This window comes from Pleurodeles waltl, chromosome 8, assembly GCF_031143425.1.
Source record: "Pleurodeles waltl isolate 20211129_DDA chromosome 8, aPleWal1.hap1.20221129, whole genome shotgun sequence".
Classification (NCBI taxonomy): Eukaryota; Metazoa; Chordata; class Amphibia; order Caudata; family Salamandridae; genus Pleurodeles; species Pleurodeles waltl.
The window spans coordinates 1,519,068,484-1,519,083,847 of record NC_090447.1 but is presented as its reverse complement, the minus strand read 5'-3'; the positions used below and the strand labels follow the sequence as shown (position 1 = coordinate 1,519,083,847).

General features: G+C 46.2%; 1 protein-coding gene across 2 annotated transcripts in view; it reads left to right on the top strand.

Moving 5' to 3' along the window:
• The window catches only part of LOC138248865 (gastrula zinc finger protein XlCGF57.1-like), a 140,008-nt gene that overhangs the window by 22,406 nt on the left and 102,238 nt on the right, over positions 1-15,364 (top strand). Inside the window, exons 4-5 of one of the 2 annotated variants that reach the window (XM_069202824.1) lie at positions 279-545; positions 2,870-2,980. In XM_069202824.1, the coding sequence (XP_069058925.1) occupies positions 279-545; positions 2,870-2,980 (378 nt within the window). The remainder of the gene's footprint in view (positions 1-278; positions 546-2,869; positions 2,981-15,364) is intronic. The other variant, XM_069202825.1, reaches the window with a different exon arrangement.

Sequence of the window (15,364 nt, the reverse complement as noted above, 5' to 3'; positions counted from 1 at the left end):
TCTGTGTCCAAAGGTCGTGAAGTTTGTGTACTCTGCTTACTAGGGGCGGAATAAAAAAAATTACAGTGCTTTCATTGTAAAATTGCGATTCTATTTTTACGGAAGGTCTGAAGTTTGTATTTTGCTAATAATTTGTTAATTACACTGAACAAATAAAGGCTCTTCCAACTCAGAAACCTTTTCAAGTAAGGATCATAGAGCTAAGGTCTCTACAAACGAATTATCATTGAGGATGACTGATTTTGTTAGTCTAATTAGGATTTGTATGTTTTTTACAGGCATACCAATCTCTGAAAAGGATGCATTCACTGTAAGCAGAAAGGATGCCTGGTGTGGGCAAAACCCACTTGGCACAGACAGCAGAGAGAACCTTCATCTGACTGGCACAAACAGAAGGGACAGCCTGGATCTATGTGGCACATACGCAAGGGAGAGCCATAATCTGCTTGTCACAGACCGAGGAGAGAGCCCCGATGCCCTCAGAAGGGAGGGATCTCCTCTGCTCAGCGCAGACACCATGGAAAACTCTGATCCACTCAGCACAGGTGGGAAGAAATACTTTAAGGTTTGAGGTTTTTATTAGATTCACTGTCGCATAAACTTCACTTTACCCCAAAAACGTTATTCCACACTGACTAATCATCCAGCACAATATTCCTCTGTTAATACCTAGTTCAGTAGTGTGACCTGTTCACAGCCAACCCTTTCTTAACCTTTTGTGAGTTTTGAAGTCTCAAAAAATCTCAGACCCAATACTATCTCGTTCACCATCCTGCTAGCATAGAAGTGACATTCTGTTGGACCTTGAATGATTTTAACATTGCCTTGTAATTTATTCCTAGACCAGAAGTGTTATGTATGAATGACACCCAGTCACGGCTTCATTTTGACTATTTTACTCATCATCAACATAAACATATATTGAAGGTCATTGAATACTATTCTGTACCATAGATCCATAGCATGTCACCATAACTACTTCTCTCCAGCAGCCCATTCGCTCTGAAGCGGTAGCACACTGTCTTATTGTACCTTTAGGGCTCCTTACACTACAGTCTTTGCATTTTAAATGAGCATAACCAAACTCGATCCCTGATTATTAGAGACCTAGGATCGCTATTCCAACAGTACTTAACCCAACAAATCTTTAAAGGGTAGCTCTCTCTCAGGTTCCACTTCATACTTTTGGTATTGTAATAATGCAGGTATTTCTTATACCTTTTACATTTTTCCAGTCACCTGGAACAGATCCATGACTACTGGAGTCATTGCCACAAATTCACATTAAAGACTTTAGGTTTACCTTGCACTTAAAACAGCCAGAAATCTTCCCTAAACGTCTCAGTTGCACTAATGTTCCTACCAAATTACTCTCATGTTTCTCTTATAGTCTTCATCCTCACACTAGTAGTGAAAATACCTCCTTATAATAATGGGCGCCTAAGCAACCTGCCACTCACTATACAATAATAATAACACGGCACGCACATCTTTGACCATCCTCGGCCATTTCTTAAATCCTTGGCTATACGTATGCCATATAGTCACCCATCTGTGGCATCTCCTCTCGGGAAACACTCTTATAAATCCATCAACACTCTTGTAGGAAACGGTCGAGGCTCAGAAAAAGGTTTCTGATCTAAGATGCCAACAGACTGCCTTATGAGGCAAGACTACGGCAGTAGCCAAGATAACTCTGTCTTCTCCAGCATTAAATCTTTCGTATATTCACTTTCCCTGTCATCAGGCTGGAAATCCCCGGAATCTTAAATAACAGGAAACAGTGTTAAAATAACCATTGGCCTCAAAAACAGTGTTTGTATAGTAGCAGATCCACCTCAGTTAAAGCAATCCAGTCTTCAGCAATGAGATGGCAGCGCCAGCTTTCCTACTCCCCTTTAGAGACCACCCTAGCTCAGAATTTTACCACACGTCTCTGTGTGAGTGAGTCCTCAGGCAGAGCTCTGCTCCAACCTTTCAGTGACCTTATCCTGACACTTTCTGAGGGACCTTAGGACTGCACCAGCCCCACCTTCAGCTTTCAGATTGCTATAAGTTGTTTTTAGGGAAACATTTTTCATGCCAGTCACTTTTTCACATACGCAACTGTTGGCAAACCTCCCAAGGCAGATCCTGGACTAAGAATTTGGTGGTGAATGCAACGTCCAGTATGCTTCATAGACTGCTTAGTGCCCTACTCAGTTGGATGTCTGCTATTTGCCAGAATTTGAAGGAGACACAATGTATGAGTACAATACGTTTTAAGAGTATAATGATCAACTAGAGACTCATGGTGAAGGTCATTGTTATCATCACTATCAGCATTGTCATGGCTGTACACAACTTGTTGTGATTTTGGTGGTCATGCAACGCATGATGGATAGCTTTCAGGTAAGTCTTTCTCAGCAGCCAGATTGGCAGCCAAAGCCCATTTCCCCCTCCACCTCCGTTTTCCCAACCAGTCACCCTCACCACCACCTGCCACACCATGTCCAAACACTGTTGTTGAGTCCTATTACAATTTTAACACTAACTATTGCTATTTAAGATTACAAGAGATTCCCAGAATGACGACCAGAAATGATTCCAGCATGTGAATATATGAAGGATACTAAAGCTGGAAAACTGGAGCTACAGATGAGTAACTAATTTCTTCCTGTTCTATGAGAGAAATGGGTTGGTGTGCCTGTGATTGTCTATGAAATCAATGGCTGTATTCGGGTGAGCAATATGCGAGCAAGGTAAGGGATCACATCTTTGTTTCCTGATGTGATGCTGTGAGCTGGTATGTAAGAGATGTCCAAAAGGCCTCATATTCAGCTCTTGTCACTGATTGTGAAATCTTTCTTTGATATTTCTGATACTACAGAAGAAGAGTTCACCACAGTGATAATCTCTGATAGCATCAAAGAAGAGGGTGTGACCTATCCCATAGTTGATCAGAACCTAGAGGAAGCTAAAAACATTTACTGCCCTCTAGGTAAGTCATTTGTTTATGCACAAGAGCATTCATATTTGTTTATTTGCTATATTAATTTGTAACAAACTACAAAATTGTTTTTAGGTGCATTTGTCAACAAAAATAAAATCGTTTTTCTTTCACATAACAGTGCGTTGTCATCTATGTTTCCTTATGACTCATGCTCAAAAGTGCAAGGGGAAGTTTTTCACAGGGTAGGTTTCTGTTTGATGTTATCTGGTAAGTATTTACATATATTGGAACCAATCATACTAAATCTGTGGTCACCCTTCCATTGGAAATTGGTCTTTTGGACTGTCAAGAGTGATAGAGTGCCTGACCTCCTCAACTATATTGTTCGATACCAGGTCATTTTTATCACAAATAGGTAGGAGGAATGTGTTTTAGAAATGTGAATATCCTGCATGAAACATTTGATTACTGGTAATCAAGGACAGAAGTTTAGGTCATTCTTTATGCCGTTATATTTACCTGGCCTGAATGGCAGCTGCGCTCTCCAAATATTCCATTGGCATTGTCAAATTTGAAATTCATGAGTCAATATGCTTGTATTGCTTTTATGATGTTTTTAATTCAGATATACTAGAGTTAACTCTACTGGCTTTAGTTTATGCTGGAATCCCAAACCACACCTAAATTACTTACAGTTTCAGCAGAGCAGTAAAGCTGGCCAGTGAGTTTTAGAGGTTTGAGCAGATTACGTGTGATCCTCAGCGTATGCCTTAAAAAAGATCTCTGTTTCGACTTCCATTCATTTTATTCTACTGTTGTTAATCCGAAGGGCTACATCATCTAATTCACTTCTTATGGTGGCAAAATTGTTGTCAGGGCCATTGGTACACAGGTACATTTTTGTACCGTCTGCATGTGATAATGCAGATCTTCGGCCTTGATATGGGACAGTGGTTTAATAACGATGTTCTAGATGAGGTTTAAAGAGCCTCGGAGTGCTCTGCAGTTGATGCCTGCTCCAGATTTTTGAAAAAGGATTGAATTTGGCCATTTACGTGCAACCAAACAGGAAAGATTCAAACCATCTAAAAGCTACATGCAACACAGCAGCCTCAGACTAGAGCCTTTTCAACAGTAAATCCATGCTGTCACCAACAGATCAAGAAGGATAAGCAATAACCAATGTCCTTTATTGGTGGTTACTTGTAGGTCACCTCGCAGGCACATCATAGGAATACAGTATAAATCAGATGGCCACAATAACATTTGTCCTCATTTTTAAGTGATGCTGTCTTTAGGACTAACAGTTAGTCACAGGCATGGTGGAGACGGTAGAGAAAAAATGTAATCGGTTTAAGATTATACAGGGAGAGCGTGGCCAAGCTGCCAACCGTAATGGCCGCATGGCTGTGAAGCTCCTGCAGAGGATCCCCTAATATCGGCGGCTGAAGACGCCCGGGACCTGAAACTAGGCAGACGACATCTGCTACTCGGTGAGCAGTGGAGGAGTACTCAGAGGGGGGCCGCAACAGCAAAATACAAGGGGTGCGGCTGCAGTGTTCGTTGTCCGTCAGACTATGCACCTCGGAGGCCCCGAGGTCACAGGGGCCTCGGGTGAGCCTCAGGGGCTGGGTCCTGGCAGTGCACAACGCTTTGGTGGGGGGGGGGGGGAGGCAACTAGTTATGGGCCCCTCACACCATCCCCTTGAACAACGCAGCACTGGTAGAGAAATTCCAGTTTTCCTGACCCTCGGTTGAGAGAGTCGGCATGATGGTGCGGCCTGAATACCGGGGCCGGCATATCCCCTCCTCTCCACTGACACACTGCTGGCCTTATGCAGGGGGTTGTGCCCCATTTCGGCACTGGGGCTTATTGGATATATTTGCTGACCGGATGGAAGACACATTAATAAAGATTCCAGAGGACTAGACGGCCTGTGCCGTGTGCCCCTTTCGCATTGAGCTACTGAATCGCCTTCATATATGTGGGTACACAGTCACTTCTGCATTGATCCGGTGGTGACCTGTTGCTTGTGAGATTATTGCTTCAATAGCCTATTGGAGATTCTGCCAGGTACTACTTGGTGCACTGCCGGGGCCGGTAGGCGCTGTGGGGTGATCGCATATGGCCATGGGCCGTGGCGACCCAAAACAACGGAAACTCCAGTTTGAGGAGAGACAGCAAGCAGATATGTCCACGGCCCAAATAAGGGTCTCAGAGGAGGCCCAGAGTGGTCAGATACATGACCAATCCTTAGGAGCAGGGACCATATTAACAGAGTTGCGAGCTGGGTTTTGTGCCATTGATATTAGATTTGACTCACTTACCACCAGATTTGACAGTATAAGCAGTCGTTTGGATAAACAAAAATCGCATCTGGAGGGTGCAGAGGGACGGATTTTCACCATTGAGGATGATACAGCAACACTGCTTAGGCGTCTTGTAAAAGTGGAGGGGAGGCTGAAAACTGTGACCACAAAATCTGCCAACACTGGCCAGCTTGACCTGTTTGTAGAGAAATTACTTACGGCTCTATTAGGTCACCAAGACTTCTCCTCAACCCTTGTGGTAGAAAGAGCACATCGTACCTTGGGCCCTAGACCCCCGCCCCCGGGGCACCTTCCCACTTGATAATCGCTCGCCTGCTGAATTACAGGGACCGAGACACCACCCTCCAACTTGCCCGAGAGGTTAACGGCAAAACTGAGTACTTTGACAATCCCAAAGATGCCATGACGTTTTGTAAACAGCATCCCCGGTTGACTGGCTCGCCCAATGGCTCACCATGCGGAAATAATGATCTGGATATTGGGCCCACCTCGAGTATGGAGCTTTTGCCTCCGGACTAGATGAGACTGTTTGAGCCCTCACGGCTGCCAGTTTCGATTACATTGACTGTCTCGCCACCCTACTACCTATGACTTCACTTTGGTTCTTTGCCATGTTCTGATTGGGCCGTTTTCACCCATATTGCACTGTCAATTCTATTAGCGTTGTGGGAGATCCCTGTGTTGGCGTTCCCATGCCCCCATGATTAATACCACAATCCTTGTTCTTAGTCCTAATGTTCTTTGTTTAGGGTTCTGTGGGTTACGCCTGGTATTTGTAGTCCCTGTGTGGGAGGAGGGAGGCATGTTTTATCTTCTTAAGTTACGCAATGTAATGTTGTTTTGTTTTGCAATGCAGTTTATTCTCGTCCCCACAGTCTAGACAGATGGCTACACATGACTCGCACTGAGGAGATACTACCTCCTTACACAAAAAAGCTCTGGGACTCACGTTCATGTCCTGCGACATACTTGGCTTAAACAATTCCCGTAAATGCAGGATGGTGCTGCAGTACCTTCACAGGCATGCTGTGCAAGTTGCATTCCTGCAAGAGACACACCTTTCAGCTGGTATGACGCCCCCATTTGCTACCACTTTGGGCCCTCACCGGTACTTTACAACTTATAGCACCTACTCTCGTGGGTTTTTTATTTTGATTCACAAATCTGTGCCTTTTTGACCACTGTCGACCCGGGTAGATTGTGCTGGCAGATATATAATTGTTGTGGGGCTGTTGGATAACCGCTGGGTTCTGCTTGTCAATGTGTATGTACCTAGTATTGACGCTCCTGAATTCTTCCAAGATATTCACATATTGAGCTCTTCGACACAGTTCATATCCTAATGGGTGGAGACTTTAATTTGGCAATAGATCCATCGTTAAATACCACTTCGTATGCCCCGTCATCGAAGCCCCATTGCCTTAGAGCGTTGAGGGATCTCTGTACCGCTTTCGCTTTTCAGGACCCTTGGCGACCGCACAACTGTGGTGCGTTAGCTTACACTTTCTGCTCTGCACCTCACAGCACCTGGTCCCACATAGATTATTGACTTCTCGCAGGTATTACTGTGCAGTGGGTCACGTCGTTTCAGCATCTCCCTCGGACACTATCTGAGCATTCCCTGGTGTTAATAACTCTTTCTATACCTGCGGTCTGCAGTGGCAGGAAATTTTGGAGGTTCCCGGACATGGCATTGTTGGATGCTCCGTTTTGCTCATCCGTGCGCGAATCAGTGCTCAACTTTTTAAAATTAAATGAGGGATTGGTGGACACTTGGGGGGTGTTGTGGGATGCCTTCAAGGCATACATCAGAGGTATTTGCATTTCAACACACTCTGCTGTCCTGTGTGACATATGTAACGGTTTTGCTCGGGTCGAGGCTCAGCTTGCTGGCATTGATCGTAAATCCACGGATGTCGACACTGCCACCCATCTGGGTCATCGTGGGCTCCTGCTTGATGAGTTCAACTCCTTGGCGGAGCGAGAGGTGTAATACATGGGCAAGTATTCTAAGGCAAATAGATATGGGGAGGGAGACCAATCTGGGAGACTGCTTGCCAGATTGATTTGACCAACTTGCCCAGTGTCCCATATACTCGAAATTAAAAGACCTGACAGCAGTATTGCTGCGGGCACCGCCGAGGTTCTGGCAGAGTTCTAAAAATATTATTCCAGACTCTACACTGCGAAAACCGGGCCGTTGGATCCGGCACTTCAGGACTACTTTGATGCTATCACTATGGTCTGGTTGACATCTGCCCAACAGCAATTCCTTAGTGAGCCCTTTTCTGTTGAAGAGATATCACAAGCGATAGATTGCAGGATAGTACCCCAGGATGCGCGCCCTGGGTTTGGATGGGTTTACTGGAGCGTTCTACAAGCAATTTAAGGATATTTCTTAGCCATCACCTCCTCTTGGTGTCTGCCGAGGCCCTTGAGGCTGGGGCCCGCCCTGAATCAATAAGAGGCGGTCATAGCTCTATTACCGGAACCAGATAAAGACCCTCTAAATTTCAGGTCTTACCGTCCTCTTTCCCTGATTAATTTTGACAGTAAGATTTTAGCCAAGATGATAGTCTCCAACAAGAGGGCTAGGCATGTGGCTATCATTTCTCCCGCTCAGTCCGGCTTTGTTCCGCACGTTCCACTTCCATTAATCTATGCACTGTATTCGCAGTGCTAAACAGAGTGTCCCCTGAGGTTCCGGCAGTGGTTGCTTTACTAGACGCCGAAAAGGCTTTCGACTTGCTTGAATGGCCCTTTTTGCACGCTTTCCTTTGAAAGCTTGGGTTCCCTATGGGCTACACCAAGTTGATTTCCCTGTTGTATTCCCAGCCTATGGGAGCCATACGGCTTAATGTTGAGCTCTCTTCATTCTTCCCCATAACATGATGCACACAGCAGGGATGTCCTCTATCCCCTTTGCTCTTCATTCTGGCCATGGATCCATTACTGCGCCACTTGTGTGAAAGTTATATACATCGAGGGCTGTGATAGACCACGGGACCGCTGTTGATATCGCTATATGGAGACGAGATCTTGCTGTTTGTCAGCCGGAAATCAACCTTGCACCAATTTTGAAAGAAGTGACTCGTTTTGGTGCATTCTCAGGGCTCTGTATCAACTGGACTAAATCAGAGCTCTTTCCACTGACTAATGTTTCCCGGCCACCTGAGATGAGGTTTCCCTTGCGTTGGTGCCCCGACTCAGTGAAACACCTTCGACAATAGTAGCCTTTCCCAAGAGCTAGGAGAAAACCGTTATGCTTCGAAGGCACCCAAAAAATACTTGTAGGTCACCTCGCAGGCACATCATAGGAATACAGTATAAATCAGATGGCCACAATAACATTTGTCCTCATTTTTAAGTGATGCTGTCTTTAGGACTAACAGTTAGTCACAGGCATGGTGGAGACGGTAGAGAAAAAATGTAATCGGTTTAAGATTATACAGGGAGAGCGTGGCCAAGCTGCCAACCGTAATGGCCGCATGGCTGTGAAGCTCCTGCAGAGGATCCCCTAATATCGGCGGCTGAAGACGCCCGGGACCTGAAACTAGGCAGACGACATCTGCTACTCGGTGAGCAGTGGAGGAGTACTCAGAGGGGGGCCGCAACAGCAAAATACAAGGGGTGCGGCTGCAGTGTTCGTTGTCCGTCAGACTATGCACCTCGGAGGCCCCGAGGTCACAGGGGCCTCGGGTGAGCCTCAGGGGCTGGGTCCTGGCAGTGCACAACGCTTTGGTGGGGGGGGGGGGAGGCAACTAGTTATGGGCCCCTCACACCATCCCCTTGAACAACGCAGCACTGGTAGAGAAATTCCAGTTTTCCTGACCCTCGGTTGAGAGAGTCGGCATGATGGTGCGGCCTGAATACCGTGGCCGGCATATCCCCTCCTCTCCACTGACACACTGCTGGCCTTATGCAGGGGGTTGTGCCCCATTTCGGCACTGGGGCTTATTGGATATATTTGCTGACCGGATGGAAGACACATTAATAAAGATTCCAGAGGACTAGACGGCCTGTGCCGTGTGCCCCTTTCGCATTGAGCTACTGAATCGCCTTCATATATGTGGGTACACAGTCACTTCTGCATTGATCCGGTGGTGACCTGTTGCTTGTGAGATTATTGCTTCAATAGCCTATTGGAGATTCTGCCAGGTACTACTTGGTGCACTGCCGGGGCCGGTAGGCGCTGTGGGGTGATCGCATATGGCCATGGGCCGTGGCGACCCAAAACAACGGAAACTCCAGTTTGAGGAGAGACAGCAAGCAGATATGTCCACGGCCCAAATAAGGGTCTCAGAGGAGGCCCAGAGTGGTCAGATACATGACCAATCCTTAGGAGCAGGGACCATATTAACAGAGTTGCGAGCTGGGTTTTGTGCCATTGATATTAGATTTGACTCACTTACCACCAGATTTGACAGTATAAGCAGTCGTTTGGATAAACAAAAATCGCATCTGGAGGGTGCAGAGGGACGGATTTTCACCATTGAGGATGATACAGCAACACTGCTTAGGCGTCTTGTAAAAGTGGAGGGGAGGCTGAAAACTGTGACCACAAAATCTGCCAACACTGGCCAGCTTGACCTGTTTGTAGAGAAATTACTTACGGCTCTATTAGGTCACCAAGACTTCTCCTCAACCCTTGTGGTAGAAAGAGCACATCGTACCTTGGGCCCTAGACCCCCGCCCCCGGGGCACCTTCCCACTTGATAATCGCTCGCCTGCTGAATTACAGGGACCGAGACACCACCCTCCAACTTGCCCGAGAGGTTAACGGCAAAACTGAGTACTTTGACAATCCCAAAGATGCCATGACGTTTTGTAAACAGCATCCCCGGTTGACTGGCTCGCCCAATGGCTCACCATGCGGAAATAATGATCTGGATATTGGGCCCACCTCGAGTATGGAGCTTTTGCCTCCGGACTAGATGAGACTGTTTGAGCCCTCACGGCTGCCAGTTTCGATTACATTGACTGTCTCGCCACCCTACTACCTATGACTTCACTTTGGTTCTTTGCCATGTTCTGATTGGGCCGTTTTCACCCATATTGCACTGTCAATTCTATTAGCGTTGTGGGAGATCCCTGTGTTGGCGTTCCCATGCCCCCATGATTAATACCACAATCCTTGTTCTTAGTCCTAATGTTCTTTGTTTAGGGTTCTGTGGGTTACGCCTGGTATTTGTAGTCCCTGTGTGGGAGGAGGGAGGCATGTTTTATCTTCTTAAGTTACGCAATGTAATGTTGTTTTGTTTTGCAATGCAGTTTATTCTCGTCCCCACAGTCTAGACAGATGGCTACACATGACTCGCACTGAGGAGATACTACCTCCTTACACAAAAAAGCTCTGGGACTCACGTTCATGTCCTGCGACATACTTGGCTTAAACAATTCCCGTAAATGCAGGATGGTGCTGCAGTACCTTCACAGGCATGCTGTGCAAGTTGCATTCCTGCAAGAGACACACCTTTCAGCTGGTATGACGCCCCCATTTGCTACCACTTTGGGCCCTCACCGGTACTTTACAACTTATAGCACCTACTCTCGTGGGTTTTTTATTTTGATTCACAAATCTGTGCCTTTTTGACCACTGTCGACCCGGGTAGATTGTGCTGGCAGATATATAATTGTTGTGGGGCTGTTGGATAACCGCTGGGTTCTGCTTGTCAATGTGTATGTACCTAGTATTGACGCTCCTGAATTCTTCCAAGATATTCACATATTGAGCTCTTCGACACAGTTCATATCCTAATGGGTGGAGACTTTAATTTGGCAATAGATCCATCGTTAAATACCACTTCGTATGCCCCGTCATCGAAGCCCCATTGCCTTAGAGCGTTGAGGGATCTCTGTACCGCTTTCGCTTTTCAGGACCCTTGGCGACCGCACAACTGTGGTGCGTTAGCTTACACTTTCTGCTCTGCACCTCACAGCACCTGGTCCCACATAGATTATTGACTTCTCGCAGGTATTACTGTGCAGTGGGTCACGTCGTTTCAGCATCTCCCTCGGACACTATCTGAGCATTCCCTGGTGTTAATAACTCTTTCTATACCTGCGGTCTGCAGTGGCAGGAAATTTTGGAGGTTCCCGGACATGGCATTGTTGGATGCTCCGTTTTGCTCATCCGTGCGCGAATCAGTGCTCAACTTTTTAAAATTAAATGAGGGATTGGTGGACACTTGGGGGGTGTTGTGGGATGCCTTCAAGGCATACATCAGAGATATTTGCATTTCAACACACTCTGCTGTCCTGTGTGACATATGTAACGGTTTTGCTCGGGTCGAGGCTCAGCTTGCTGGCATTGATCGTAAATCCACGGATGTCGACACTGCCACCCATCTGGGTCATCGTGGGCTCCTGCTTGATGAGTTCAACTCCTTGGCGGAGCGAGAGGTGTAATACATGGGCAAGTATTCTAAGGCAAATAGATATGGGGAGGGAGACCAATCTGGGAGACTGCTTGCCAGATTGATTTGACCAACTTGCCCAGTGTCCCATATACTCGAAATTAAAAGACCTGACAGCAGTATTGCTGCGGGCACCGCCGAGGTTCTGGCAGAGTTCTAAAAATATTATTCCAGACTCTACACTGCGAAAACCGGGCCGTTGGATCCGGCACTTCAGGACTACTTTGATGCTATCACTATGGTCTGGTTGACATCTGCCCAACAGCAATTCCTTAGTGAGCCCTTTTCTGTTGAAGAGATATCACAAGCGATAGATTGCAGGATAGTACCCCAGGATGCGCGCCCTGGGTTTGGATGGGTTTACTGGAGCGTTCTACAAGCAATTTAAGGATATTTCTTAGCCATCACCTCCTCTTGGTGTCTGCCGAGGCCCTTGAGGCTGGGGCCCGCCCTGAATCAATAAGAGGCGGTCATAGCTCTATTACCGGAACCAGATAAAGACCCTCTAAATTTCAGGTCTTACCGTCCTCTTTCCCTGATTAATTTTGACAGTAAGATTTTAGCCAAGATGATAGTCTCCAACAAGAGGGCTAGGCATGTGGCTATCATTTCTCCCGCTCAGTCCGGCTTTGTTCCGCACGTTCCACTTCCATTAATCTATGCACTGTATTCGCAGTGCTAAACAGAGTGTCCCCTGAGGTTCCGGCAGTGGTTGCTTTACTAGACGCCGAAAAGGCTTTCGACTTGCTTGAATGGCCCTTTTTGCACGCTTTCCTTTGAAAGCTTGGGTTCCCTATGGGCTACACCAAGTTGATTTCCCTGTTGTATTCCCAGCCTATGGGAGCCATACGGCTTAATGTTGAGCTCTCTTCATTCTTCCCCATAACATGATGCACACAGCAGGGATGTCCTCTATCCCCTTTGCTCTTCATTCTGGCCATGGATCCATTACTGCGCCACTTGTGTGAAAGTTATATACATCGAGGGCTGTGATAGACCACGGGACCGCTGTTGATATCGCTATATGGAGACGAGATCTTGCTGTTTGTCAGCCGGAAATCAACCTTGCACCAATTTTGAAAGAAGTGACTCGTTTTGGTGCATTCTCAGGGCTCTGTATCAACTGGACTAAATCAGAGCTCTTTCCACTGACTAATGTTTCCCGGCCACCTGAGATGAGGTTTCCCTTGCGTTGGTGCCCCGACTCAGTGAAACACCTTCGACAATAGTAGCCTTTCCCAAGAGCTAGGAGAAAACCGTTATGCTTCGAAGGCACCCAAAAAAGGGAAGGACCTTTTATTGCCACAATGACATCAGACGGAGTCACGTGGAGTCGGGCAATTGTGACGTCCTTGTCGACGTGCAGAGCTGGGGAGAAAAAACTCAGGTGAATGCTGGCGCATTGGGAGAATTCATAAGGTGAGGAATTCATAAGGTGAGGAATCCACAGGTAGCTAGTGTATCCACCAGAAAAGGCGTTACCAAAGGTAAGTAACTTGTTCTTCACATACACAAATAAAGGGAGCAGGTGCTGCTGCTCAATTACTGACCTGCGGTGGAGAGATTTACAGACCAGGTAGACAGATGGGTCAAACTACCGATCTCCATGGCGGGCCGGATATCACTCCTTAAAATGGGGGTTTTCCCGCAATTTTTAAACATTCTGATCCAGCTTACCAGTTCTTATTTTTGAAATGCTTTGCAGCCTTATTAACTGTCTAGTATGGGCTGATCGCCATTCACGCATTCATTGGGAAGTCTTGACTCTCCTGTATGAGCGGGGTGAATTTGGTGTCCTTGTGGCGCAGTGCCATTAACACGCATCATTGGTATCAGCCTGATGCTCACCTCCCCTACCCCATCCTACAGAGAGACCTTTCGGCCCCTATCCCGCTGAATGCCCATTTGCCTTGGGGTGACCCACTACATATTCAGAGATATTCAAACTCTTTCCACTACTAGCTGGACGTGGTGCAAACTGGCTCGTGTGCTTCACTGTGACACGCTGTACTCTCCATCTTTGACACTAATCAATAATCCATTTATACCCATCACTCAAGAGGCACTGGTCCAGCGCACATTATGCACTTCGCAACTACACACCTTTGGGGATGTTTTCCCGGATGACCACATATTCTCACGCACCATAGATACTCGCTTCACATATGCCACACATTTACAACACTTTGTACTTTGCCGTCTGCAAAGCTCTGTGCGGGTACGCTATGCTACATGCCAACTGGCTCCTGCCAAGTTCGCTCCACTTACCTTGGTGGCTGCTGCGAACACTGGGGCACGCTTGATGTCCAGACTCTAACTTGATTACAGCTCTTCCAATTCCGGACACTCGACTCAGGGAATCCTGGGAGAGGTATCTTGGTCATCCATTATCGCAGAAAGTCTGGGACGCATGCTGCCCGCAAACCAGGGTTGTCTCACCCAACCAGTGCCTTAAATTAGTCCACTTTAAATTCCTTAGGAGGATATACATCACGCCCAAAGACGTTGCCCGTATTGACTCGAGGCGTTCCTCTGCTTGTCCCAAATGCAGTTCTCCGAACTTTTCTCCACATGGCCTGGACCTGTCTGGGGATCAGTTTTTTTGGGGCGAGGTGATAAATTGCTGGCCATTGTCAATTGGCCTTTGTGACCTGACCCGCTTGTGGCTCTTCTTGGATATACAGGCGAGTTATCCAAGACCATTAGACGCCTCACTGTGATCTTACTCCTGTTGGCTAAAGAAGAGATAACGCTGCGATGGGGATCCAAAACTGTACCCAATACATATTCTTGGCTGGCCAGTGTAGCATTGTGACACAAATAGTGAATTTTACGCTACACTGCAACCTGTGAGTTCCAGAACTAAGGATATCTGGCAACTGCAGAGAATCTACCTGCTCATTCTTGCCGCCACCCCCACGTCCCAGGCATCCAGTGATGACAGCTAGGGTTGAGTCCACGCTGCCCACACTATTCTTTCTGTTTAAAGATTAATGTTCTTATGTCTGTACACCCTGCTTGTCCGCGAACTGTAAATGATATTGATATCTACGATCTGTAATGGCAATTTTCTTTCCTTTCTGTGATTTAATTCCCATGCCTGAACTGCATTGCTGTTTGTTCCTTGGCATATTTCAAAATGATAAATACATTAAAAAAAAAAAAAAAAAAAAAAAGATTTTACAGCAGAGCCTTAAGTTTTTTCACCATGTTTACTGAGGCAGAAACTTACTGCTTAACAGCAAACTTACTGAAGGACACAAACATTAGCAAGTTAAGGCTAGCAAAGTCAAATGATAATTTAGAATCTGAAACCTATAAACTGTAAGAAGGTTATGTTGACCCAGAAAAATAATGGTTGGCAGGCAGAATAAGGGCTTGATAGAAGTTGAACGTCATGATGTAAGGTTTCTACTAAATACCTAAAGATCACAATGATCCTGGCTCTTCATTTTGCACAGTGCAGTATAAGTAGTATTAAAATTGATAAATTCCTTAAAATTTCAAACTTTAATCATTATTAAATTGTTTATTCTTAAAGCCCCAATTTTGTTTCTTCTTCAGGTCTTTATTTTGTAGAAGTTCGTAGCTTTATCTTAACGTCCATTAAATATTTGCAACATTTTACTCACACTGAGACAGACAGGTTATGGATATTAAATGCAGTAAATTCGCTACGAAATAT